Below are 24,597 nucleotides of genomic sequence, written 5' to 3'. Positions count from 1 at the left end.
GTGCTTTAAAGAGGCACAGGGCGATGACCTTGTAAATGGATGCGTGACCCAAGTGCTTCCCCGTGGCGTCGGCTTCTTTGTGTCCCTGATACTGCTCTTCACGCCTGTGGGGAATCACTGGGGCTGGGGGGTGGTTGCTGGGGTCTCATTTGCACAGCTGCGTCTCAACCATGCAAGCTCTGATAGCCACTGGTGTGAGAAAAGCTGTCAGCCTTTCCCTGTCCCTCCAACACGGCTTTTCCTGGGGCAGCAGAGGCCCTGTGGGACCTCGCTCTGGCTCCTGGTGGAGCTGTAGCTGCCCTGGAGGATATTTTGGCGGTGGAGTGTGAGGAGGCTGAGCACGACAGGGGCACCACCACCTGCGGCGCTGGGATTTGGAGGGATGGATGAACTCTGCATGAGGACCAAAGGCAGCTGCTTCACTGGAGCTGTGCTGCTGTCTGAGGTGGTGTCAGGAAAGAGGGACAGCGGGGCATGCAGTGGTCTTAAAGGCCGGGGATAGAAAAGCACTGAACAGTATTGGAGTGAAGGTTTTGCAAGCAGTAAATGTGCTGAAGGGGATCTGATGGAGCTTGTGCACTAAGGAGAAGATCCAGCAGCTGGATGGTGGAACAAAGCTGGAAAGGGCTTTCTGCTGGTGACTGGGGTTTTGCAGTACTCTGATGTGCTGCTCTGAAGCCCTGGTCCATGGAAGCACCCTGTGCCAAGTGCTGTACTGGCAGACAACATTCCATATAGAGGCTCCCGTTCCTCTGCCTGAAAATTTTAAAATATCAGTTGCAGATGATGTGGGGACTGCAAGCTTTGGAGAATCTGGTCTGCACTGCTGGAACAGCCTTCCTACTGAGCAGGTCACTGCTCTTTGCACTGAAATGCCCTCAAACCCCTCTGCTCCTGTGCACCTCTTGCCTCTGGGTCTTTGCTGCCTTGGCCCCATGTTTATCAGGTCATTCTGAGATGTGGCCTCTTGACGCACACACTCTCCCCTCTTGCTCTTCCTGTCACAGACTGTCTGGAGAGGAGCCAGGAGCTGTATGAGGGGAGCTTTCAGCAGATCATCGCGATTTGGTCTCGGGTGTGCAGAGCTGGAGTGTTGACCCACGGAAAGCACATCTGAGTGAAGCCTTGGGAGAGCGTCAGCACTGTGGAAGCTGCTCCCATTGACAGCCAGAACATGGTGCCCGTCACCATATCTCCCTGCTGTGGGCACAGCCCCCACCCCCCATCAGTGTCTTGTTTCTCTGGGTGCTCTCTCGTTATTTCCATGTTCATTAATGCTGATACGCTCAATTGCATCAGCTCGTTTTGAGGGACCAAGTGCAATCCTGTGCCTTCATTTGCATCCCCGCTGCCTAGCTGTTGCCCAGGCAATGCCAGGTGCTTTGACATCATTACCCAGCCAACTGGCATCCTCTCTGCCCCATTAACCTTCCTGTAATTGACTTCAAATTGAACGGGGAAGGGAAGGGGAGGGGAGGAGGGAAAACTGTCTTGAAACGGCAACTGTTTGTGCCACCATGGAGCAGGGCTCTTTGTTTTTTGAAGGGAAAACTGTGGCAGTTGTTTACAACTGGATACAACTGGGTTTGGGAGGGGTTTCTTATCTGTTAGGAAGCTGTGAAGTTTGTCTTGGTTTGTAGATCTCTCCAACATCATCTCCTGGGGGAATGAGATGTCAAAACTCCTTGGAGTGGTTTTGGGCAGGGGAACTTGGAGGGTTTGTGGAGAAGAATGACGTTGGAGATGCTGGGAGCAGTGAGTCTGTGTAGCCCAGAGAGGGAAGGTGAAGCAGGATGTTGAGGGGCATCATGACAATCTCAAACATCTTGATGGGTAGGGAGAGCCAGGAGATGGAGGAGTTTTTGTAAGCACCAGGGCACCGGGCACACACCACAGCCCAGTTTGGGGTCAGGCATTGAGAATTATCTTGTCCCCATGTCAAACACTGCAACAGGAATAGGAGATGAGAAAAAGTCCCATCTTTGAGATGCTCAGCCCTGACCTGCAGAGCCTCTGTACCTGAGATGGCTGGTCCTGTGCCCCCTGCATGGCATTGAGTTGAGATCTGAGTCAGGCTACAATATTCTATAGCTCAGATCCTAAATCCATTCTGGTAACTACAAATACTCCTTTTTTTTTTTTTAAGTCTAAAACTTAAATGTTGAAATAGTATAAAACTTCTCTGGAGTTTTTCCCATTTAAAAGTAGAACTTGCTTTTTGTGTCATTTTTGTTTTGTCCTCTTTTGGGCCAAAGGCACCCAAACAGATGCTTCACTACAGCTTCTCTACCACTGAACTGACATCTTCTATCAACTTGAGTCAATTTTATTTATTCACCTTCTGCTTGCACAGCACTGCGGCCGCCAAGTCTTCCTGTGTTTGCTCATGACTTGTGCTGGATGTAATTCGTTAGGCTTAATTGAGCTGCCAGAGGAGAAGGGCAGTGCAAGAGTGAATGGATGGAACCTTTGGCATCCGCTGCTCAACTGCCAAACCCAACAGAACTGGTCCTGCTCCAGCAGAGCCCCTGGACAAGGCAGGTCTGTCCAAAGTGGGCAAGTGCTGAGCTTCTCTTGCAAGAGAAGAACTTCCCATGTGCTTCAAAGTTGGAGCAAAGTGGTGAAATACTTTAGAACTTTACTGCCTCCTATTCATTATTTACTAATATTATTGTTTTATTACTTATTACCTGTTACCTATTAAGAGAGAAGGTAATTCTGCACTGTGTCCTTAGTTTTTCAGAAGGCAGAGCTGAGGAACTTTTGGCAGGAGGGATGAGATCTAGGATTTCAGATTTCAGATCCTTTCTGTCTGGCACGGGCTGTTTCTTGCATGGCTTCATCTCTTATTCCCTGCAAGATGCAGGAGTCCACACAGCACCAGAAAAACCTGGGGCTCTTTGTGCAGACCTTGAATTGCTGCTGGGCTGTGGTGATAGGAAAACTGCTCATCCCCTCCAAGAGAGGAAATCTTTATTTGGGGTGAGCCCTGGGGCTGTCACTCCTGCGCTGTATTACAGCAAAAGTCTGATGGAGGCAATCACTGGGCTTGTGGGGGGTGGTCTGGGGTCTGACTCTCACCTGGGAGAGGGTGTTCAAACCTTTGGTGGTCACGGTGCTTGAAGGCAGGTCAGGGATGCAGGGAGTGCAGCGTTAGAGATCTCTGGGCTGAGGCATGCAGCTCAAGCTGGATTTGGTGTGACTGTGCCCTCAGCAGCTCTCTTGGGGAGCTCAGGCCCTTCATATTGCTCTTGCAGTCAGTGAACCGTGGAGTGAGGGCCACAGCTCTGCCTCTGTTTCCCCTAGAGCTAACAGAGCTTAGTATCAATTAGCAGCTTAATTTGTAATTAATAACTTGCTGTCTCTTTTCTAAATGGCTTTCGGAGGGGGCTGATACAGGAGCGTCACCCAGCCTGCAACATGCTGTCATCAACTGCCAAGGAGCATCCTGAGATTTGGGGGGTGGGTTTGGACATGGGTGTTGTTAGAGACCAGGGAAACAGCCCTGGCAGGGGATTGGTGTTGGGGAAGATGAAACAGGAAAGCCTTATAAATATGATTGTCTGGCAAAAAAATTTGAAAATATAGAAACTATAAGCAAGATTGAAATGAAAGCAAGCTTTGAGATGTCTTTGAGAGTTACTGAACAACTGGAAAACAATGCTGTGGCTGACTGTTTCCCCTTTTGATGAAACAATACCCTCTGCTTGCAGACAGGTCCAAGGGTCAGAGCAGACCCTGCCTGCTTGGCAGAAGGGGTCCAAAGAGTAGAGTTTAGGGTTTAAAATGTAGCACAGTATGGTAATGTAGTGATTCTTATAGGCTGTATGTAAATGCTATAAGATTTGTATCTTGTACTAGATGGGTTGGTGAGAATTAGAATATTCAACACAGAAGAAGATGTATTGTATTGTAACGAGAACTTCGCTCTCTTACCCTTTTTACTCCTCTTGCTCTCTTACCTCTTTTACTCTCTTACCCTTTTAACTCTCTTACCCTCTCATCCTCTCTACCCCTCTCTTCTCTCAGGTCTGCTCTGAGCTGTGGCTGGCAGCTCCCAGCAGGGCCCCGCACCCACGCCCTCTGCAATAAACCACAAGTTCCATGACCTGGCTTTAGGGATCTCTCATCTCTGTACTTCCCAACCATCCTACCCCCCAACACTCCTACAGATTGGGATGCAGGCTGTCCTGGAGATGAGTCTGGGACCTCAGAACACTAATGCTTTACTCTATTTGCCTCTATGAGTGCTGGCTGGTAACCCTGGGTGAATGTTGATCACTGAGCAGGGCTCAGTCCAGGCACATCCACCCTTGCAGTCCTTCAGTGGCAGCCAGCTCAGCAGTGCTGGGGCCCATGTGTCTGGCGGGTGCTGTGAGGGGCTGGCAGGGCCATCCATCCCTTCCCCCTGCGAGTGGGAGCTCCTCCAGCAGCACAGGCTGCCTGTGCCCCAGTCCAGCTCAGGATCTTCCTTTCTGGGGCTGACATATGCCATCTTCCTTGCAGGTCTTTGTGGGTTTCCCTTCCTGTCCATATGGATGGTTGCTTTGCTGCCTGTCCCATCCTGTGGTGGTATGAGGGGACTCCAGCCTGCTGGGTGCCCTTTGCACAAGTCCCTGCTGTGTAGAAATTGGAGCTGCTTGCCAAAAGTGGCAGTGAGTGAAGAGACGGCAGAGATACAATCAACCCAGGGCCGCCCAGCAGAGTGAACTTGCCCTTCCTTGTGCCCTGGGGAGATCTGCTAGCTTTAACAGTGTAGTATGTTGCTCTCCAAGTAGGCTTCCTACAAGGAAGAGCTGGATGTAACAATGATGATCCCATTCCTTCCCAATTCCCATTCTGCTCCATCCTTCTCTGGCATGCATGCTCCATGTAAGTGGCACAGAGGACTCCTGGCTTTGTGTCTTGCTCCCGTCTGTCCCTCACACTTTTCTTGGAGCCTATACTCATTTTAGGACAGAAGTGCTGTCTTCCTTTTTCTTCAGTGATTATTCCTGAATGATCAGTTGCTGTTTTATTCTTTGAGAAATCAAAAAAAGTGTCTGTGTACAGGGAGGAAAAAAAATCTTCTGTGCTTCACCTGCCAGGGGAGAGATGGCACAGAAAATGCAAAGAGGATGTGTGCAGCTGTGTGAACCACTGGAAAACGATGGCAGGATGTCAGCACTGGGGGATGCTCTGCATGTCCCAGGTGGAGTGGGAGACAGGGTGTCTGAGGGATAGATGTTCTTCTGTCACTCCAGCCTAGCCTTCCCTGTGTGAGTGATGTAACTGGGTTTAAGTTGTTTGTGTTTTTCCATTCCAAGGCTTTTCAGTGCCCAGCTGTTTGAAACAAGTGTTCCCTTAGCATTTGAGGCTCTCTGTGCAGGGAGAGATTTGCATCTGAGTTGTTTGGCATTCATTTGCTGTCCAGTGGGTCTCCTGTCTGGAAAGGTCTGCAGTCGGGTCAGAAGCTGAGTTAATTTGCACTGGAAGGCAGGCATACTTTGTTTTGCATGCTGGTTTCTTCCAGAAATCCCATTTGAGGTATTTGTTCTCTTATTGAAGCCATGTTAGGAGCCATGGCAGCCTCCCTGCAAGGCTGGAAAAGAGACAGCTAGCCTGAAAGGTGCAAATTAAACCTGTGCTCAGATAAAAACCGCTATTGCACTGTTAATGTGGGCCTTTTTTCAAAGTTTTTGGGGCTTTTTGCTTCCAACTAAGGAAGAAATACTTAGCAAGAGTCCTGTGGGAAGTAAAGCAGGCTCCAGAGTTCAGTTTGCAGCTACATTGCATTAAATACTTCAAAAATTTGGGGGAAAAGTGCCAGAGGGTCTTTAACTCTCATTTGGATCAGCTCATGAAATGATGAGACAGGGCAGGCATTTTGGCACAGCTTGTCTGTGAGGAAGGAGACTTGGGAAGAGCAGCTGTGTGGGGCTGTGGTGCTGCTGAGAATGGGGCATATGGCCACTGCTCAAACACAGGAGGTGTTTGGTTCAAACTTGATTATCCAAAACCTTTGCTCTTCCCTGCCTGGGTACCAGACTTGGCACCTGTGTGGGTCATCTCCTCTGTGTCCCCAGGAATATGTCCTTCAGGGATTGCTCCAGAGGCCACATCCAGCTCCCAGCAGTGTGTGTTTGCATCACTGACAGCCCAAGGGCCATGGGTGCAGCAGTAAGGGTCCCAATGGGCTGGGGTACAGATATCCCAAAATCATGTGTGTGGGGAAGGCAGATCCAGCTGCAAATCTGGAGGGGAAAAGCCAGGAGAGGCCATAAACCCTCTTTGCTGTTAAGCGGCTCTTGGTGACTTGTTATTCCTCTGTATGTTGGAGATGCTGTTTGCACAGTTCCCAGCTCATCCCAGCCTGGGGGTACTCCTGAGGCCTCAAATACACCTTTTTCTTGCCCTGCAGCAAGATTGTCAGGGCTTTGACAGGTAAAAGGTGATCCCTACTGAGTGGTATCAGCACTTGAGCTTTCCTTCACCTCCCCTTGCACCCTGCCCAGCCCAGGAGGGAGCTGGGAGAGATGCCCATCAGTGATGCCAGGGCTGTGCCATCTGTGGAGGGTCTGGTGCCAGTGGAGGGCCAGCTGTGGACTGCAAAGGGTTAAAGAGACACTGACAGTAAACAGAAAGAGAGGACAAAGCAAGTCTGCTGTAATTATGTAGCATTTATTATTAATACGCTGGAATTGCTGGAAGCAGGCTCTGTAATGTGAATACTGATACAGAGGTTTAGAAGACAATTTAGCTCATCTGTCTGTTTATTAGTTCCCTCAGCTCCGGCAGGCAGTGAACTAAAGCCTTGTTTGCCACTGCCTTGTTGCTGTCCCTCCCTCTGCCCCTGAACTCTTCGCTGTTGCCTTAAGGAAACCCGGTTCTGTTCATCCTCCAGCCAGGCACTGCAGCAATGCGTGGCATGATCCTGGATAGCCAAGCAAGGCTTTAATCCTTGACCTGAGCCTGCCTGTTTGCCAGGCAGGGCCCAAGGCCTGGCACTGGGCTGGGCAGAGCCTTTGCCTTTCTGATGGCAGCACAGCCACAGCTGAGGCTGGAGTGGGATGTCCCAGCTCCCGGGGCACAGGGCTGCAAATCCTTGGGGCAGCAGCAAGTCCACGTGGCATGGGCTGCTGCAGGTTGGGGCCCACAGCTCATCATGGGGCTGTATGAAGGGAGAGGACAGAAGAGGTTTAGGAAGCTGCCTAGGAAGTAATTGGGAAGCTGTCTAGGAAATAATTAAAGGCTGGTGGGGTGGAGAGAGTAAGAAGAAGTTAAACCATCTGTCAGGGGTTTCAACAAGTTTCCTTTTCCTTCTGTGGCTTGATAGGATTTGTCATTCTCACTTCTCTCTTCTGAGCTTCAGCCTGGGTTTTTCCTGCATATCCTGAGCATACAGGACATCCATTCCCTTATGTATTATACAGTAGTTTAAAGAGGATTAAGACAATAGCTAATCTAAATGATGAATGATGTAGATTGCTCAGCCTCTGAGCCACCGTGGTTTTTCTTGCACACAGATTAGTCAGCTCAGTAGCTAAATATTGGGGCAAACAGTATAAATCCATACACATAAGCCTCCCTGGCTTGAATAGGATAGAAGGATTTAGAAATGGGCTCCGACACCGCTCTGTGTCTTGTCACGGTGTCTGTGGCCGCCTCGCTGACACGACGGATGGGGAAGGCGGCTGCTGCACAGCCCAGGTGGCCGAGGAAATACAGCATCCAGTGCTGCTGGGTCGATGCTGCCATCAGATACAGATGGTGGCAGGAGAGGGAAGGGATCGATGCTGCTCACCTCCCTGCTGCTGGAGCCAGCTGTGTGCCAGCTTGAGCCCGGGGAGGCTGATCCTGTCCCCGAGAGAGCAGAGGGATAACACGGGCTGGTGGGGTTTTACTGGCCTGAAAAGGCTGGTGTGGCTGGTACCTGCCCTCTATCCCAGCATCTGTGCCAGGGTGGTGCTGGCAACCCCCAGGGAATGTGACCTGTGGGAGAGAGTTTGTACTAGCACTGGACTGACAGCAGGTTTTTCTTAAGCTCTGAAGCAGAAGGATTTAAATCTTTTATTTATATGTCTGGTCAAGTCTGTCAGAGTTGTGTCAAATATTTTTGACAAGCAAAAATGCCATTTGCTTCAGCTTAATGAAAAATGATTTTTGTTTTCTGCCCCCTCCAGGAACTAAAGGAATTGTAGTTTCAATTGCAGACCCAAAAGCTCCTCAGGAAAAAAACAACACATCACAAAACAAAACCTAAAACCTGATTGTAGTGAGAGTTGGCTGTTAAAAGAGGCTCTGGGCTGATGTTTTGGGTCTGTGTAAAATGAGGGTCTGGAGAGCATTCAATCATATGGTATCTCCTTTTATGAAGCTTTCTGGGCATATTATTCTAATGACGTTTAATGGCACTGATTTCTTCATCTTAACCAAGTGGGTCTTTTCCCAGTCCCACATCATTTTAATTTGTTCTCCTTCTGAGAAGCATGAGAGCTGGGACTGGCTTGACTTGGCACAGAGGAGGAGCTGTGTTGGTGTTTGTCTCATCCCTCCTGGTGGGGATGCATCTGGCTGTCTAAGGCTGAGGGTTGCGTGGAGGCAAAGCTTGCATCAGGACCAGCACTTGTCCAAAGACCTGTTCTCGAATGTTCTTTACTCCTCTGGAAATAATTTGTTTTCTGTTGTTTAATAGGGAGCAGCGTGGACATTATGTTTTGGCCAATACAGTGTGCCTAGCCCAAGGTCCTCTAACTAAGTAAGCCCTGCCTCCTCCTTCTTCCCAGGCTGAAAAGCCTTGGTGTTCTTGGAATGCCATGATGCAGAAGACACTTTGTTCCCCTTCCCCTGTGCCTCTACTCCCTCTCTGGGGAGGACCAGAACTGTGTGTGGTGACCAAGTGACAGTCGCATGGTGGACTTCTGCAGTGCCACACGGCCTGGTTTGGGGCAGAGTGCTGGACTCTGTGGCATAGGTCATCTCCACCTCAGGACATGGGTACAAGTCCTGCTGAGGAATGCAGGATGGATCTGTGTCTGGATTTTACCTGGTCTCCTCACTGAGTGAGATCTGGGTTGAGATTCAGCCTGGGTCACAGCTGGCTGTGGAGAAGATCTGGTTGCCACAGCTGGAACTGCACATGGATCCCTTCAGTTGGCTGGGCAGTGTGGGCACAGACGCAGATACTGCAGGCTTGGGGAAAAGATTGAATGTCCCCCACACCCTTTTTCCTCTTCCTTCCAGAGTTTCAATCAAGGCTTGCTTTGCTTATGCCCCATCTTTGGACACAGATCTCCTTTCTCCATAACCTAGCCCAGTGCTTGGTAAGAGAGGCCCTTTCTTGGGTGCCAGCTGCGAGGGGGGTAGCGCAGTGGGGCAAGCTGACAAACACTCTGCTCATCCTGAGCTGTTTGTCTGTGCATCCTGACTCAAGATCAAGCTGTCACAGCCCCGTTCCCTGCCTTGTGTTGCTTCCCCTGGGAGCTGTCAGGAGGCTGCTGGAGCCATGCGGTAACATGGGTCTCGGGGAGGCAAGCAAGGTCAGATGTCTGCTCAGAAATGAGATTGGCAATGATGCCACAAGTGCTGACAAATGGCCTGTCATTAATCTCTGACTCATGGCAGCGGAGAGGGCAGCAGTGGAAGAAACCCATGAGGTCACTGGCAGCCTCTCTCCCATGGGACCTGCACACAACTTCCACCCTAATCCTTTCTGCATGGGGTGGGCTCGTCCCTGGGATGGGAGGGGGTTCTTTTCTTACACACCTGCCCCGAGTTTTTGTGTTTGTGTACAAGTGCAGGGCACGACTCCAGACGAGCTGCAGTCAAGGCCCTAAGCACCTGGGAACTGGCACAATCATACAGTCCCTGTGGAACTGGATTTTGGCTTGTGGCATAGCTCTGGCTCAGCACTGGTGCAAACAGGATGAGGGTTGAAACAAAGCTTGTGTTATCAGTGTGTTGCAATACCGTTGTGAGACACGAGGTGCTGTGCTGCTGGGAGAGGCTGCAGGGAGCTGGGGGGGACCAGACTGGGATGCTCAAACCCTGGCTGTGCTCCCTCATCCTGGAACATTGCTGGGGGCTGGGTCTGCAGGGTGCTCAGCCCTCTTGCAGAGCAGGCTTCCCTCCTCTCCTGCTCTTTGTGTCTCTTCTCATGCTTTTTGTAGAAAGGAGGGTCTTTCCTCAATTGCAAAATACTCCTTGGAGGTTATAGCCAATCAGACAGGACTTTCTGTGGTAGTGGATGTTGGTGGAGATGCTGCACTCCCTGCTCAGCCATGCTGGTGAGCTGCACAGGGCTGAGCTGCCTTTTGGGGCAGCTGTTGGTGCTACAAGTACAACCTTTGCCCACGAGCAGGGAAGAGGTGACTTTCTCCTCTGGATTATTTGGGGGTTGCTTCCGTCTCTTTTAGGACATAAGGAGACATGGTTATTCCGCCTCAACTCACTCCAGATGCTTGAACCTCTCAGTGTGCACTGAGGAGTGGATGGGCAGCAGAAGGCAGAGGCTGCAGTGTGGGAGGGATTTCTGTCCCTGGAAGGGCAGGGGAGAGGGGTGCACTGATAGGGATGAGGAGGTGCTGATTTTGGAGAGTGAGGGCTACCAACACTCCAGGCTGCTGCAGCAGTGGCACAGCCTGAGCTGTGCCTCTAGGATCTTCCCCCTCTGCCTCTGCTGAGCTACGATTTAATTTTTCACTTTTCTTCCATCCCCTCTTAACTGGAAGAAGTCCTAAATAAAGTTGCTGTCACTTTTATTTATGGGCACAGAGGAAGACACGGACAAAAAGCCTGTGTGCTCCTGACAGCTACAAAGCATCCGGCTGTTTTTCCTCGCTTGCCTTGGCGAGGCAATCGATCTGGGCACAGGCAAGCACCCTCCCTGGATGCATGGGCTCCCACGTGCCCCTGCCCAGGGCACCCACGAGGATGGATGGGAGGGGGCTCTGCATCCTAGGTCTTGGCTCTCAGGTGTTGCAAAGCCAGGCTTGTCTGGGAATACCTGTCCTAAAATCATGGACCCCTGAAAACAGATGCATGAACACGCCTGCATTAAGAATCCATCACAGGCTTCTTGTCTCCATCTTGATTGGTTCCAGTGAGGTCAACTTTTTTTAATAACTCCTGGACTTCAGCAGGGAAAGCTATTTCCTTCAGGAAATAATATAATTAAGGCTGCCTGACACTTCTGATTATAAGCCCCTGTCTTCAGTTGCTTGAAACTACGCCAGCCTTTAACCATTTGGACTGAAACTTCACATGTCTCTGCCTCCGGCTGAATTTTTTTGGAAAATTTTAGCAAAGAGAGTTTTAAGCTGCTCTCAGAACAGGGTTGCGGGGGAAAAGACATTAGTTTATCCACAGTTAAAAAAAAAGAAAAAAAAAAATTCTTGCAGTTGTGCTGAAGAAATTCCAGTATCTTTGTGCTGTGAGACTGAGCCTGACAGTTTTGGGGAAGGTTTTGAGCCAGGCATCAGGGTTCTGCTTGTTGCTGACGGCACAGAAATCCGCCTTCCCCGCACCAAGTGGCGAGGCTGTGAATCGCGGGCTGTGTGGGTGTGTGACCCACGGCGTGTGCGGGGCTGTCCCCGCAGCAGGAGCTGCCCTGCAAAACCTGTGCCCCCAGCTCCTGCAGGGAAGCCTCGCTGCTGGGAAATGCTGGGCCCCTTCTGCTGGTGCAAGTAAAATTCGTGGATCCCTGACCAGCCTGTGCTGGAGAGAAAGATTTTTGGCAAATGATGTGTGTTTGGATTTTATTTTTTTTCCGTTAAGCAAGTGGTTGAGTTATTCATTAGCCCTTGCTGTGCCATGCGGATGCATCATGGGGGACATGCAGCATGCCATGAGTGCTGGGCTTCCTCCAGCATTTTGCAAGGACCTGTTTAAAAAGTTAGTGCTTTTGCAGGCAGGTTTCTCTTAAGTCAGCTTGTTGCTACAGAAGTGGCCAAAGCAGGAGAATTTCTGTGGGGCAGCCCAGACAGGCCCTATAAAACAGGTGTCACACTGATGATGTGCCATGACCATGGCATTGCTGATGTCCTGGTGATGCAGGGTGAGCTCAGCACTGATGCAAGCCCTCCTGCAGGGACCTGACCCAGGACTTGTCCCTGCTCTGTGGCTGATGATATTTGCTCTTATGTGAGCCCACCTGAGCTGTGACCAAGGCTGTAGCATTATTATGGGCAAGCACAACTCACAGATCTTCCCTCTGGCTCAGCAGTAACTCATGCCCCAAGTCAAGTCTTTCAGCTGGTGACCTGTTTTGGACATGCTGAGTTCCTCCAAAATCCAGTTTGACCTCAATTTGAAGCCCCTACAAAAGCAAGTAATGCCTTGATTTCCATGTGGAAAGCTGGGCTGCTGGACCTGTGGCAGGGCTGGCTCATCTGGCTCAGCACAGGGCACAGGGGTGGCAGAGAATGTCAGCGCTTTCCACAGGTTCCAGAGATGTCTCTCAGAAAAGGCACTGGGATTTTGCACTTTGCACCCACAATAATGCACTGTCTCCCTGAGGGTACTCACCGCTAAGCTCAGTCTCTCTTCTCAGGTCCCTGCCAAGCTGGAATTAGAGCCTAGGAGGGTCTCTGGCAGGTAATGATAAATGAGCCTTATCTCTTGCTGTAGCCTGGTCTGCTTTCCTGTTCCACTTCATCTGTGGGTAGGGGAAAAACCCAACACCCCCAACCAAAAATGCTTCCAAAAAATAACCGAAGAGTTACATTTGCATTGCAGAGTGAGAGGAGGCTTGGTGGGGAGCAGCCCCCTCCCCTCCTTGCCAGTCATTCCTCAGCTCTGGGGTGCCTGGCAGAGCAGGTTTTGAATGATGGGGCATTGTGGGTGCTGAGCTTGGGGCAGCTGGAGTTAAATTTCTCGGTGGTTGACACCTGACAAGTGTGATAAATTGCGGCACACTGTGGCTGCCGGCATGACAAACAGTCAGCTCCCCTCCTTGTAAACTCTGGGAAAATTTTGTAATTATTTCCAAGCACTTTGCAAATGAGGGTTTTGCCATCAGGCGCCCAGTGTAGTTTCAGGGGGTGGTCATTTATTTATTTAGGTTTTGTAGGCAGGCGGGAGGTGGGGGGTGTAGTTTGGGTTTCTGCAGCATCCTCCCATTGGCTTGTCCAGGCTTTGCATGAGGTTCTGGGAGGAACTCTGGCAAAGCTCATCAGCAGAGGGTTGGGTGCTAATTAAAGCCTGTGGTGCTCCAGGCTTAGAGTCACTGTCACCCTTGGGAAAGAATCTCTGCAGGAGTGAGTCCCAGACTTTTCTCTTGCCAGTGGGTTTTGGCTCCTATTTTTCATTTTTAATAACGCAGAGCCACAAGACTTGTTTTTTTATTTTTTTTCTCTTCAAAGCATTTAAAAAGAAGTAGGGAGAGCAACACAACCTCAGCCACAGGAGCTGGATAATGAGCACAGATCTCGACTGATAATTTGTTTGTCTAACACAAAAAGCATATTTCCTGCTGTAAGGGAGGGCACTACTGGTTACACCAGTGCCTCTGACTCCATCTCCCCAGACAGTGTGTCAGACCTAGCACAGAAAGTCCTCCTCCCGTTTCCAGTCCTTGGTGTCTGTGCTGCAAAGCCATACAGGCATGTTTTCCTCTCCACACTCCTGGATTCAGTGTTAGTGGCCTCTCCCTGCACCGTTTAACACGTGTATGATGCTTTTCAGGATTAGGGCTCAGGCAGCACAAGACCTCACGGGCGAATGCCTTGGTGCCGGGCTGGCAGAGTGGTGCTGCTGTGCTGCTCTGTCTGGGGAGTATTGCTGTCTGCCTTTAAAGAAGATCAGAGATGCCCCATGCTACAGGGGTCTTTTTTCCCCTCTCCCATTTCATGTGTCTGAATCGAAATAATTAAGCAAATACGTGCTTTGGGGCTGGACTGTGACGCTCTTGTGGGAGGGCTCTCATTCTAACCATGTTCGTGTTTGCACCGGTTACCCCCAGCTGTCAGGGCTGGGAAACAGATGCCCCCCTCCTTGGTTCTTTGCTGAACCTGAAGCAATGGCAGAGTTTCACCTGGTAACCTGACAGGTTGTCTCTTCTGTTTTGTTGAAGAAAATCCCAGATCTGAGCAGCGAGGGTTGGACGAGCAGCCAGGAGAATCGCCCAGGCGTTTATGAGAAGTTGGGGACACCCCAAGGACTCTGGACTGGTGGAGAGGTAAGAGGTGGGTTAAAAACCTTGCTCACCCAGCTTGTCCTGAGTTGGTGGTGTGCTTTGTGGGAGCGTAGGACACGTGTCTTCTGGTGAGGATGGTGGTGTTTATTAAAGTTGGCAAAAGGCTGCTCCTGGCTCTAGCATGTGAGCAGCCTTTTAGCTGCTGTGCAAAGAGGGCGGATGCTGAGAGCGGTTATTTAGGATGTGGAAGGGCAAGTATGGATGAACAGCCTGGAAAATCCCATGTTATGGTCTGCCAATGGACAACTTCTCCAAAAAGAGGTCTCCCACTTGAAAGCCCTTGGGCAGCTCAGAGGTGCACAGTCCAACCACAGTGGCAGAGGTCCCGTGCTGTGGCTGAACTGCTCTGGAGCAGGTAAGTGTCACCCAGCCACCTCTTGCAGACAAGCACAACTTGAAGCTCTCATGTCTGCTGGGTGTTTTTTTTTTTTCTTTCCTGCCCTGGCAGGCTGCAGCATCAGGGATGAGGTGGGTGGGCTTTGCTTGGAAAGGAAAGCATCCCCTTAGGAGACCATCTCCACCAGCAGCCATGGGCTAGAGGCTGCCCCACCTCTGAGGCCTGCTACATGTGTTCTCAGTATGGGGCTGTGGTAGCACAGTGCAGTTTGAGGAGGGGTTTGGGATCATGTTCTTTGAGCCATGGTGCTGCAGGGAAGAAGCCTGGAGATGGAGCTGCCCCACCTGGGGATGCAGACCCTGCTTCCCCGCCAGGCTGGGGAAGCCTGGCGCTTGCTGGTGCTGTGCCTGAGAAAGGAAAATGATTAATAAAAATTTAACAAGTCTCTAAATGCCAGACAAGGATGTCTTAAGTGGGAATTGTCACCGTTTGACTAGTGCAGCCTCTCACTTAGCTAAAACTGCATGGCTTTAATTATGTTGATCCTAGAAAGCAGTAGCTTACACTGAAGAGGAGAAACTGTTGACCAAAATAGCATGAATGATGAATTTTCCCCGTGCCCTTTCCCTGCCCTCTACCTCTGCATCATGCTTCCCAGAGTTGTTTTGCAGCCCCTTTAACCCTGGATAAGCAGAGTCCTTTATCCTTTGAGCCACAAGCAAGGACAGAAATGCTCCCTGTGTGCACGCTTGATTGTTTGCCCTGGATTTAAAAGGTCGAGGCTAAGGACCCCAGGGGTGGGCCACACCTGATGGAGCCACAATGGGGAGTGGGCTGGGGTCTAGGCACGCAGAGATGCTCTGCAGCAGCAAAACCCTGCCCTTGGCATTGCTCCTTGGTGGCATCCGTGGAACAGCATGGAACAAGGACTCCTTCCCTCCCCATCCTCGAGGTGGATCAGCCCACCCACGGGACTCCTTGCAGCTCTGCAAATAGAGCAGCTCGAGCAGGGTACGTCGCTAATAATACCAATTACTGTTACATGCTGGCTACAAGGTACACTGGCAGTAATGGGATCCTGGGGGGATGAAATGAAAGCGATATAATATGGTGAGATAAATTAGCGTTGTAAAATTAGCCATGGGTCTAGTCAGGGATCTGACAAATGTGTCGCAGCTTTCGTACAAGCTCCGAGCACTGCTGAATTGGATTTAGTGGCCCAGAGCAGAGCAGATGGGAGCAAGAGAAAAAAGAGTTTGAGGGGTCTCCATGCACACGTGCTACCAGTTAATGCTGCTTGTTTCTTCCTCGGATTTGTGCAGTGATACGTCCCCTGACGCCTGCTTGTGCATGGCAGCAGATGAGTAAGAGCCCAGCCCAGATGATGTGCAGCTAGAGGAGCTTGAGCCTGGCAGAGAGCTGGGAAGGGGGTTGGAGAAGCATCAGCAGGCTGGTGCTCCTGCCAGCTTCGCTGCACCAGCTGCTGATCCCTGCCCTGCATCATCGGCTGCCTGTACCAGGTTTGCTCCCAAAGGGTTTGGTGGGATGTGTGGCAGGTATTTGCACAAGTTTTAGCTGTGTAGGAAGGGTAGGAAGCTGGTTTCTGCTTCCTCTGTTGCAGGCTGACTTGTTTTCCCACACCTGGGTCAGAAGGATGTCTGGAGCTGGGCATCCTACAGCCCAGGGACTTTCTCCTGTTGACCAAGGGTGTACAGCCAACTCTTTCCCATCCAGATGCACACTTTATTCCTCGTCCTCTGAGGCAGAGGGTGGAAGCCAGGAAATGGGGTTTTGTGCCTTTGTTTTGAGACTTGGAAATGGGTGTGGTCAGTTCCAGTGGGATCCACTTCCTGGTGGCTCATTGGGACAGGCTCCACCGCAGGGATGTGAGCACTCCTGCCCATGAGAGGATGAGAGTCTCTCATGGATTTGTAAACGCAGGATAATTGCATGTTTTATGGCTGACATATTACATTGGATCTGGGGAGAGACAGACATGATTTAGGTCTGGTTTGATAAGGCATGTTCTGTGACTCACTATAATAAAAAAGGGAGAGAAAAATTCTGAATATGCTTTGTAGTGCCCTACAGTGGAGCTGAGGGGGGCAGAGGGATGGCAAAGCCATCTGTGCCATCATAAGAGGAATAGTGGGCATGTGGCAGACGTGTCTGTGGGAGGGAACCAACTTGTCTCATCCCTGGGAATGAGTTTGTAGAGGTCAGGCACTGCAGTTCTGCAGCAGCACCAGCTTGAGAAACGAATGCCAAGGGTTTGTCTCAGCACTGCCCAGAGATTCCCCAGGGAGCTGAGCCAGTTTGTGCGCTGAGCCTGTGGGGACAGAGGAGGAGATGAGCTGCACTCTGTGGGAGGTCAGCCTGGCCACTGCCGCTGGTCCCTGTGTCCTCCTGCTGCCCTCCTGCTGCAAGCAGGGCACAGAGTGCAGTGGTGACACACTTCAAGTATATCAGACCCCAGCCAGCCCCACGGCTGAGTTGTCCTGCTAAAACCAATGGGGGGATGAACTGCAGCAAAAGGAGCCTCTTCCCTCAACTTTCCTGCTGGAGAAGTAGTGGTGTAGGAATGCAGCAGGACACTGAGCCTGCAGCTGGAGTGCCAGTAGCAGCATAAATAGAAATACAACTTCTCAGCTTCTTGTGCAGCTATGATATATCTTGTTTATATTGACTTTCTTAAACCTCTAAAATACATTGTAGATTGATCTACAAATCTGCAAAAAGCACCTTTTTAATTTTTTTTTTAAGCCTAAAGCAATTTTCTGCCTGCTCCTTGTGGTTGGCTCTGAACAGACACATGTTCTCTTGTCCTATTTGAGGCTGGCATGCTGCCACAGTGGTAGGAAGTTTAGCAATACTTGAGCTGGATCGATTCAAGCCCATTATCTGTGCTGCCTGGGACTTGGTGGTGAAGGGGAAGAAAATATTCTCCCCAGACACATCAAAGCCCTGTGATAAGGACACACAGTTAAGCTCTATTTATAGATGGACAGATGTCTTGCCAAAGCTTTGCTGCTGTCACTTGATTATGCAGTTTTTGAGTGCTTGGATCTGAAGGTGGCTGAGGTGTGTTCCCCCCAGGCACAGCCCCAAGCAGTACAGCTTCTAGGTGGTCTTTTGCCTTCTTTCAAGAAGGGACCTGATGTTTAGATAGTAAGGATGAAGTGGCTGAGAGAGATCTTTTCTTGGAGTTGGTGACCAAGATCAATAATCCCTCATCTTGTTCTTGCATCTGCATAGACCTACAGAGATTTTGGAGCTCCACAGCAGAACTGCTATGGATGTCACATCTGAACATCAGTCAGATGTGTCACAGCCACACATCAGTGTGGCTGTTGAGCTGAGGGTTCATGGGCTCTCAGCTCTGCCACCCTCCCAGCAAAGAGATTTTTTCCTACTGTTCACCCTAAACCTCCCAAGCATCAAGGTGTAGCAACTGGCATGTTGTTTCTCATGAGTTTTCCTTCTTTATCAAGAGCTTTCAAGGATATTTGAATCAGGACCAGTCGTGCAGGCTGCATATTTGGAGTGGTTCCCCAGACCAAGTTGTCTCAGGTCTTGCAGTGCATGTGCACATACATGTTACATGAGTGTTTGATTTTTGAGGGGATGGTGGAAAGGGTGATGTGAAATGGGTTAGCTAATCCAGATTTTGCTCCTGGTGTGAAGGAGTGCTGGTGCTCATTTCACAGAGCTGTCCTAATTTCCTTCTACGCATTGCTCTGTCTCAATAGTCATAAATTTGGCAATGGGAGAAGGGCAAAGGCTTCATTCTGGTTAACCTTGAGTGTTGTTGTTAAAGGTGCTATGCTGGTTTTCTCTTGGTTCTGACCCTAGATAAAGAAGGTAAAATCTTCTCCTAGCATGCAGTGGGAACTTTTTGTTTCAGATATGCCCACTGTCACTTACCTTCTTGCTGTGGTTTGCTGTGAAGAGCCTGGCTCAGTGTCCTCAACAGCTTTCCTGGATATTTCAGTGGCCCTGGCTGAATTTCCTTTAGTTAATTATTTTCTTCTCTTCTCTTATTATAGTTAATAATTCTCTTGGGGCTCCCAAAACTATGGGCAATGTCTTGATGTGGTTCAAGTGCTGTGTGACGTGCTGGCAATGCCTCTGCTCCCACAGCCCAGCCTGCTGCTGATCCCTTTGCTGCCTGGGCAGGCAGCTGGCAGGACCAGGCTGTCGCAGAGTAGATGTTCCTATACCACACCAAACCACAGCAATGAGCTGGAGAATTTCACAGAAAGTGCTCTTTTTCAGGCCTCAGTGAATTGTGGCTCCAGGAGGGAAGCTGTTGTATATGGGCAGGTTTGGGAAGACCTGACTTCATTCATTTATTTAACACTTATTAACATTTATTTAATCTTGATCAGGTGCAGGATAGGTGCATGATGGATCCTGGCTGTGGGCCATTCCCAAGGCTGGGAGAAAGGAGATTTCTCTTCCCTGGGGTGTCCATAATGTGTTCTCCTGCACGGCTCCTGCAGAGCCCTCCGAGCGCTGTTTGGTTTTATTCTGTCTCCAGGGTGCTGCTCAGCCCTGCTCATATATTCCTCTGATGAGTGGGCAAGACAGGAAGCAGATACCTTTGTTACAAAACCACATATGGGCTTTCAGTGGGTGATGATACTTCCCCAAGCTATCTGTCTAGTGAATGCACTTTCCCTCCTGCTTGTTTATATTCACAGGAGTGTTGGCCTAGCTGCTCAGGTGAGCTGTAGATGTCAAGAAAGATGTCAGTATCAGGAGAAGGCTTTAATGCAAGCCTTCCTGCTGTTCTGTGATGGATGGTGGATGACACCCCAATGTGCCAAGAACCAGGGGAGAAGGAGTGGGACATTCTGCTGGGTCTGGAGCAGGAGCCATGGCTGGGAGAGTGGCTGCAGCAGTGCTGGGGGTGACATTTTGCAGCTGGCCCAGGATGCTGATCTACAGTGTGACCAAGCTGATGATTCAGTAGATAAGGGGTCTGATGGAGGCAAGCTGTGTATTCCAATTCAAAGAAATAACCATCAGCAAGAAGGGCTGGACTCCTCTAAAGCCATTTCAGAGGGTGTCGTGGGTGCTGTGGGTCTCATGGCTCCAGGAGGGCCTCGGTGGATGCCTGCTACTCTGCCCAGTAAAGCTGGAAACCATGGGGCCACAAACATGAGATGCATTTGCCTGGGGTGGCAGCTACCCCACTGAATCCCGGCTCTGAGACATGGGGAACTGTTGTCAGCCTAGTGGAGGGCATATGTGTGTGTACAGTGGGCATCTGTGGCACCAGATAGAAGGGAAAAGTGCAGACCTAGCTCCTTGTAGTCCCCCTTAATGTCCAGGGAGAGTGGCTGGAGGTGGGGATCTGCTGGAGGAGCTGTTCAGCTGTGATGGAGATGGGCAGGATCCCACATCTAGGTGGGAAGAGAAGTGAGGGGCTCCTCTGCACACACCTGGATCCCTTCCATGGCCATGGCACTCCCAGTGTTGGGAGCACCACTAAGGTTGTTCAAAGAGGAAGTAAACGGCAGCACTGATTGCACTCTTTAGCAATGTTTTATTTATTATTTCCCCCTCTAAGATTACTCTTTTTAAGCTTTGGATAGCTCCAGCAAGCCTGGACTGGGGCCCACGTCTCCAGGGCAATTTACAGCACGCACCAGTCCCTCAGCACTCATTACAGCCCCCAATGAGGACACCTCAGTGCTGCCCTTCAGTAAGATCACATATTACTGGCTCTTTTTTCTTTCTCTTGCCCCAAATCATTGCACTTTATATCTAAAAGGAGGGGCATGCAGGTGGGGAGCAGCACAATTTATGGATCAGAGATTTATATGCTGCTGCGACGCTGTATTTTTTCCCCACAGTGACACTTTATTGCCACAAATTACCAAACAGGCAAGGTTATGCGAGTGACAGCAGGCAGAGCTGTAAAGGACAGGAACAAATGGCAGCAGGAAAAGTACCCAGAGGAGAGGGGGAGGTCTGGCAGAAATAAAAGAAGGCGGGACAAGCATCAGAAATCAGTTTGCCTTACAGTGGGATATATGGGGGAAACCTGGGAATCAGTATGCCATCTCTGGTACATGGGCATGACATGGGGATGGGAGAGCAGCTGGTGGTCTGGGTTGGGATTCAGTAAATCCTTTGTTTTTAACTTTCTTTTCCTCCCCCCTCACCCTAAACATTGCCAGGTCCTTCCCTTCTGCAGGCTGCTTCTTTTCCTTTTTTTCTTTCATCTTTTTTTTTGGCTTTTTTTTTCTTTAGAAATGGCAGGTTTGTAGTTGTTGGTTTTTTCCCCTGTCTTCAGGGTGGTATCTGCAGAGAGATGTGGGGATTCCTAGGAGGTGATGTCATTCAGAGGGTTATTAAGAAGTGTTTTGCTGTGCAAATGCTTGCTATATTTTCTTACTTTATGGTTGTGGAGGGTGCAAATATCCCAGTGTTGCCCCTTTTTGGGGGGGCAGCATGGTCACTTATCCTCGTCTGTATAAATACATTCAATATCCTTGATGGTGTATGGAGGACAAGTACCAGGCCTTAGGCAGAGGAGTGTTCAAGACATTCTTTGGCTTTGGTTGAGCGACTCTGTCTGCATCCACTCACCCAAGTTAGATCAGCTTAAGTTCAAACAAACGTGAAAACTGACAGGCTGGAGTTGGCAGAGGTATTAAGGGTGCCTTTGAGCCGGGGATGCTAACTCAAAGCTGACGGGGAGCTGTCACTCTATTATTCTTGCAACAAAACACTACTGGCGGAGCTGAGAGCCTCAAAGGCTCTGGAGCCACAGCCAAAATTGCATTTAACTTGCAGAAATGTGCTGCAGCCATGGAGCTCACCATGCCAGCCCCAGGGACAGTGAGCAGTGACATGTTCCCCCCTTGCTGGCAGCACAGAGGGGATTCGGGAGCACCTCTGCACCACACTGGACCATTGCACAGGGCAATTTGACTTGTCTGTTCCCATGCTTGTAAAAGATAATTTCCATTGAATCCCAATGCCATAAGCCAGGTATTTAATCTTGCTTGAAGGGAGCATGTCTGAACCATGCAGGGCATCACAAACAATGGTAAGCAATCAATAGGCTAAATCCTGAGGTCTCTTACCCAGACTTTGCTGGAGTAAAGGTTGACAAAGTGCTGAGTAGTTACTCCAGACTTCAGCCTTGAGCTGAGGGCAGAAGTGATTGACTGATTTATTGATGATGCATTTTACTATGAATCTAGCCTGTCTGTTAGTCACAAATGCTCATTTAAGCATAAATCGTGGTCTGCCATGAGCAGATAGCTTCTCCTGCAGCAGAGCTGGGCAGAAAGATTTTAGATGAATGGCTTATTTGGTGAAAAATAGTTTTGGATCAACGCAAATAGCTTGTGTTTCTGTGTTGTGCTTGGCAAATAGCTTCACAGAAAAAAGTGAAAGCCCACTTGTGAAAAAGATGAAGAGCTGGATTCTGACATGATGTTTAGATCTCCTTTCCGACTGGTTTTAGGTTTTCTTCCCAAATCAAAAAGCCAGACAAGTTTCAGAAGATTCCTCTGAAACACTTTTTCCTTGCCCTCTGAAGCCCTTTTTCCTTATCCTCTGTTCCTGGCTTCTGCAGCAAAACGAGCGACACACAGCACTTCTAAAACCTGACGCTTACTCTCTGTGAACCCACACCTCATTTATTTTTAGTTGGCCCAGCAGCATGAGGGCTCAGGCTCTGGCAGGCATTCATTCACTGCTGCTGAGCTGTGGTCTGGGATGTGTAAGACTGCTGGATTTGCTGCCCTGATGGGGGACAGGGCTTATCCTGCCTTGATGGAGCCTTGGAAGGTTTGGAAGAGGGGTACAGCAGCCAAGAACACTTCAGCTCCAACGCAAGGCTAGGCAAAGCATTAGCTGTTCCTGCTGCACAAGACTGTGCAAACCCTTTAGAGGTGTCTGTGGTGTCACCTTCGCCCCAGACTCTCAGCAGGTGGGGTGTGGCTTGCTTGTTCCCCTGTTCTTGAATCGCCACCCTTATTTTGATTCCTTAAGAATAATTTCTTACTATTCAGGAATAAAACCATGCTACTCAATCACCTCCATAGCTGCTTTTCTTTGTCATAATGTTGCTTTTTCTTTGTTTTGAGCCTGGCTGCTGCTGGCTACATCTGCTGTGTCTCCCGGAGCCTGTGCTTACCGTGGCAGCACGTGGGTGCATCCGCAGTGGATGCTGTAGGAAACCTCTCAGACAGATTTGTGCATGTGTATATGCCTCTCTCAGTATTTCCTGTTAATTAATGGACACTGGAGTCTGTCGCCTGTAACAGCACTCACTGGCGGGTGATAAATTGTTTGTATGACAAGATGGCAGTGAAAGCCGGGCGAGCTGCGGCTGTCGGCGCTGGGTTTGGGAGCCAGGGGTGAACGTCAGTCAATAACTGGATAGGAAGAGGGATGGTGAAAAGCCCAGCAGCTGATTGCAAGATCCCTGAGGAATCCTGCCTGCTTGTGCTGCAGGAATCCTTGCTGTGGGCTCCAGCAAAAGGGCAGCGGTGCTGCACCAGACCCCATGCTTAACTGGCACCCCCCAGCCCTCTTGATGCTTTTCGGTGTGAAGGGAGGAGGAGGAAGGGTCTTATGCCATCCCTACTCCACAGGGATGGATGCTGGCTAGAGCCTGTAAGGATACACTTGGAGGAACCTCTCCTGACCCACACTGGGTTTTGCTGCCTCTCATACCACAGAAGAGGCACCATGCTAGGGCCTGGGTTCTGTTCTTCTGCAGAGTTACAGCTTCCAGCAAACCCTGCTTGGTAGACGGAGTGCCCTGCAATGCTGCCAGCACCAGAAATCCCTGACATGCTTTGCCTGCTGATGCCAGCATGCTAATGCTGGCACAAGGCTTGGCTAGGCATCTCTGTGTGGGACCAGTGGTTTTGGTGACCTTGATGGGCAGCCTTTGTGGCAGCAATTGTGTCTATACCACCAGTAATTGGGTTTAAAACGGCAGCAGGTGGTGGTTGAGGTGCTGTGTTGCAGAGCTTACAAGGCTCCATGAATGTGTGAAGTGTGGGGCTGGATGTGATGGATCTGGGCTTCTGCTGTTCACAGCATTTTCAGCTTGCTCAGTTGTGGTTCTGGGCCCAAACTGAGCCCACACTGCGAGCCCTGCATAGGAGACTCAACCCTAGGAAAACAGCACTGGCACCAGAGTCCAGCCTCCTGGGGAGCAGACGTGGACTGACATGGCTTCTTGCTGCATTCCCAGTGGGACTGGTCCCTATCCCTGCTCTGCGTGCTGTGCACTGTAAATCCATCTCCATTCCAGCTGGCACGCTGAAGCTGGGCTTTAGTCGCCTCTTCTGCTCATTGGGACTCCAGCAGTCAGAGCAGGGATCCCATTCAGGAGGACAGTGTGGGATCTCTGCTGCCGTGGGACCTGTTGTGCTTCCCACAGTGCAGGGGGGACAGTCTGCATTTACTGGGAAACGGAATTATCTGCTTCCCCAAGTGGGGAAAATAATAATAATAAAAAAAGTGCCTTCCACTAGGTCATGAGCCATTACCTCGAGGGGCCCTTCATCAGCTGATGAATTCTACTTAATAAAATAAATACTGAGAGAAAATGTAATTGGATTTCATTTATTACCCAGTTCCGCCTAGCAGCCCCAGATTATACAAAAGCAATTAGAGAAAGCTCTCCATTAATAGCTATCTTCAAGCCGCCCAATGGGTTCATTCCATCAAACCTTCTGGCTTGTGTAATTTCCTTTCTTGGAGCTCGCTCCTGGCCGGGGGAGGATGTGGGGTGCGCAGCGCCATTGCCAGCAGCCTGTAAACAAAAGCAGCCCTGTCTCTAACATTTGCACAGGCATCATCTTCCCAAGCATGTGGCTCAGCCAAAGGGTATCCTGGTTTAGGGCAAGAAGCCAGGGCACCTGGGCAGTTTGGCTGCAGTCTAGGGCTTGGTTGTGCCTTCCCCGGGATGAGAGCATCCTTCCTCCGCTGGCATTGCCACGCGGCGAATCTGTGCTGCTTGGCAGAGGGTGGGTGTGCAGGGTCCCACGGGGGCATCAGGTATAAAGCTGTCCACCTGAGGGCCTGGCTGGTTCTCTGATGCTAT

At 50.2% G+C, this 24,597-nt stretch overlaps 1 protein-coding gene across 2 annotated transcripts in view; it reads left to right on the top strand.

The window, feature by feature from the left end:
* The window catches only part of CNTFR (ciliary neurotrophic factor receptor), a 200,830-nt gene that overhangs the window by 39,180 nt on the left and 137,053 nt on the right, over nt 1-24,597 (top strand). For both annotated transcript variants that reach the window (XM_030969396.1, XM_030969397.1), the window contains one exon: nt 14,051-14,155. In XM_030969396.1, coding sequence (XP_030825256.1) covers nt 14,051-14,155 — 105 coding nt within the window. The remainder of the gene's footprint in view (nt 1-14,050; nt 14,156-24,597) is intronic.

The sequence above is a fragment of the Camarhynchus parvulus genome, chromosome Z, assembly GCF_901933205.1.
Source record: "Camarhynchus parvulus chromosome Z, STF_HiC, whole genome shotgun sequence".
NCBI classification, from domain to species: domain Eukaryota; kingdom Metazoa; phylum Chordata; class Aves; order Passeriformes; family Thraupidae; genus Camarhynchus; species Camarhynchus parvulus.
This window is presented reverse-complemented; position numbering and strand designations above follow the sequence as displayed.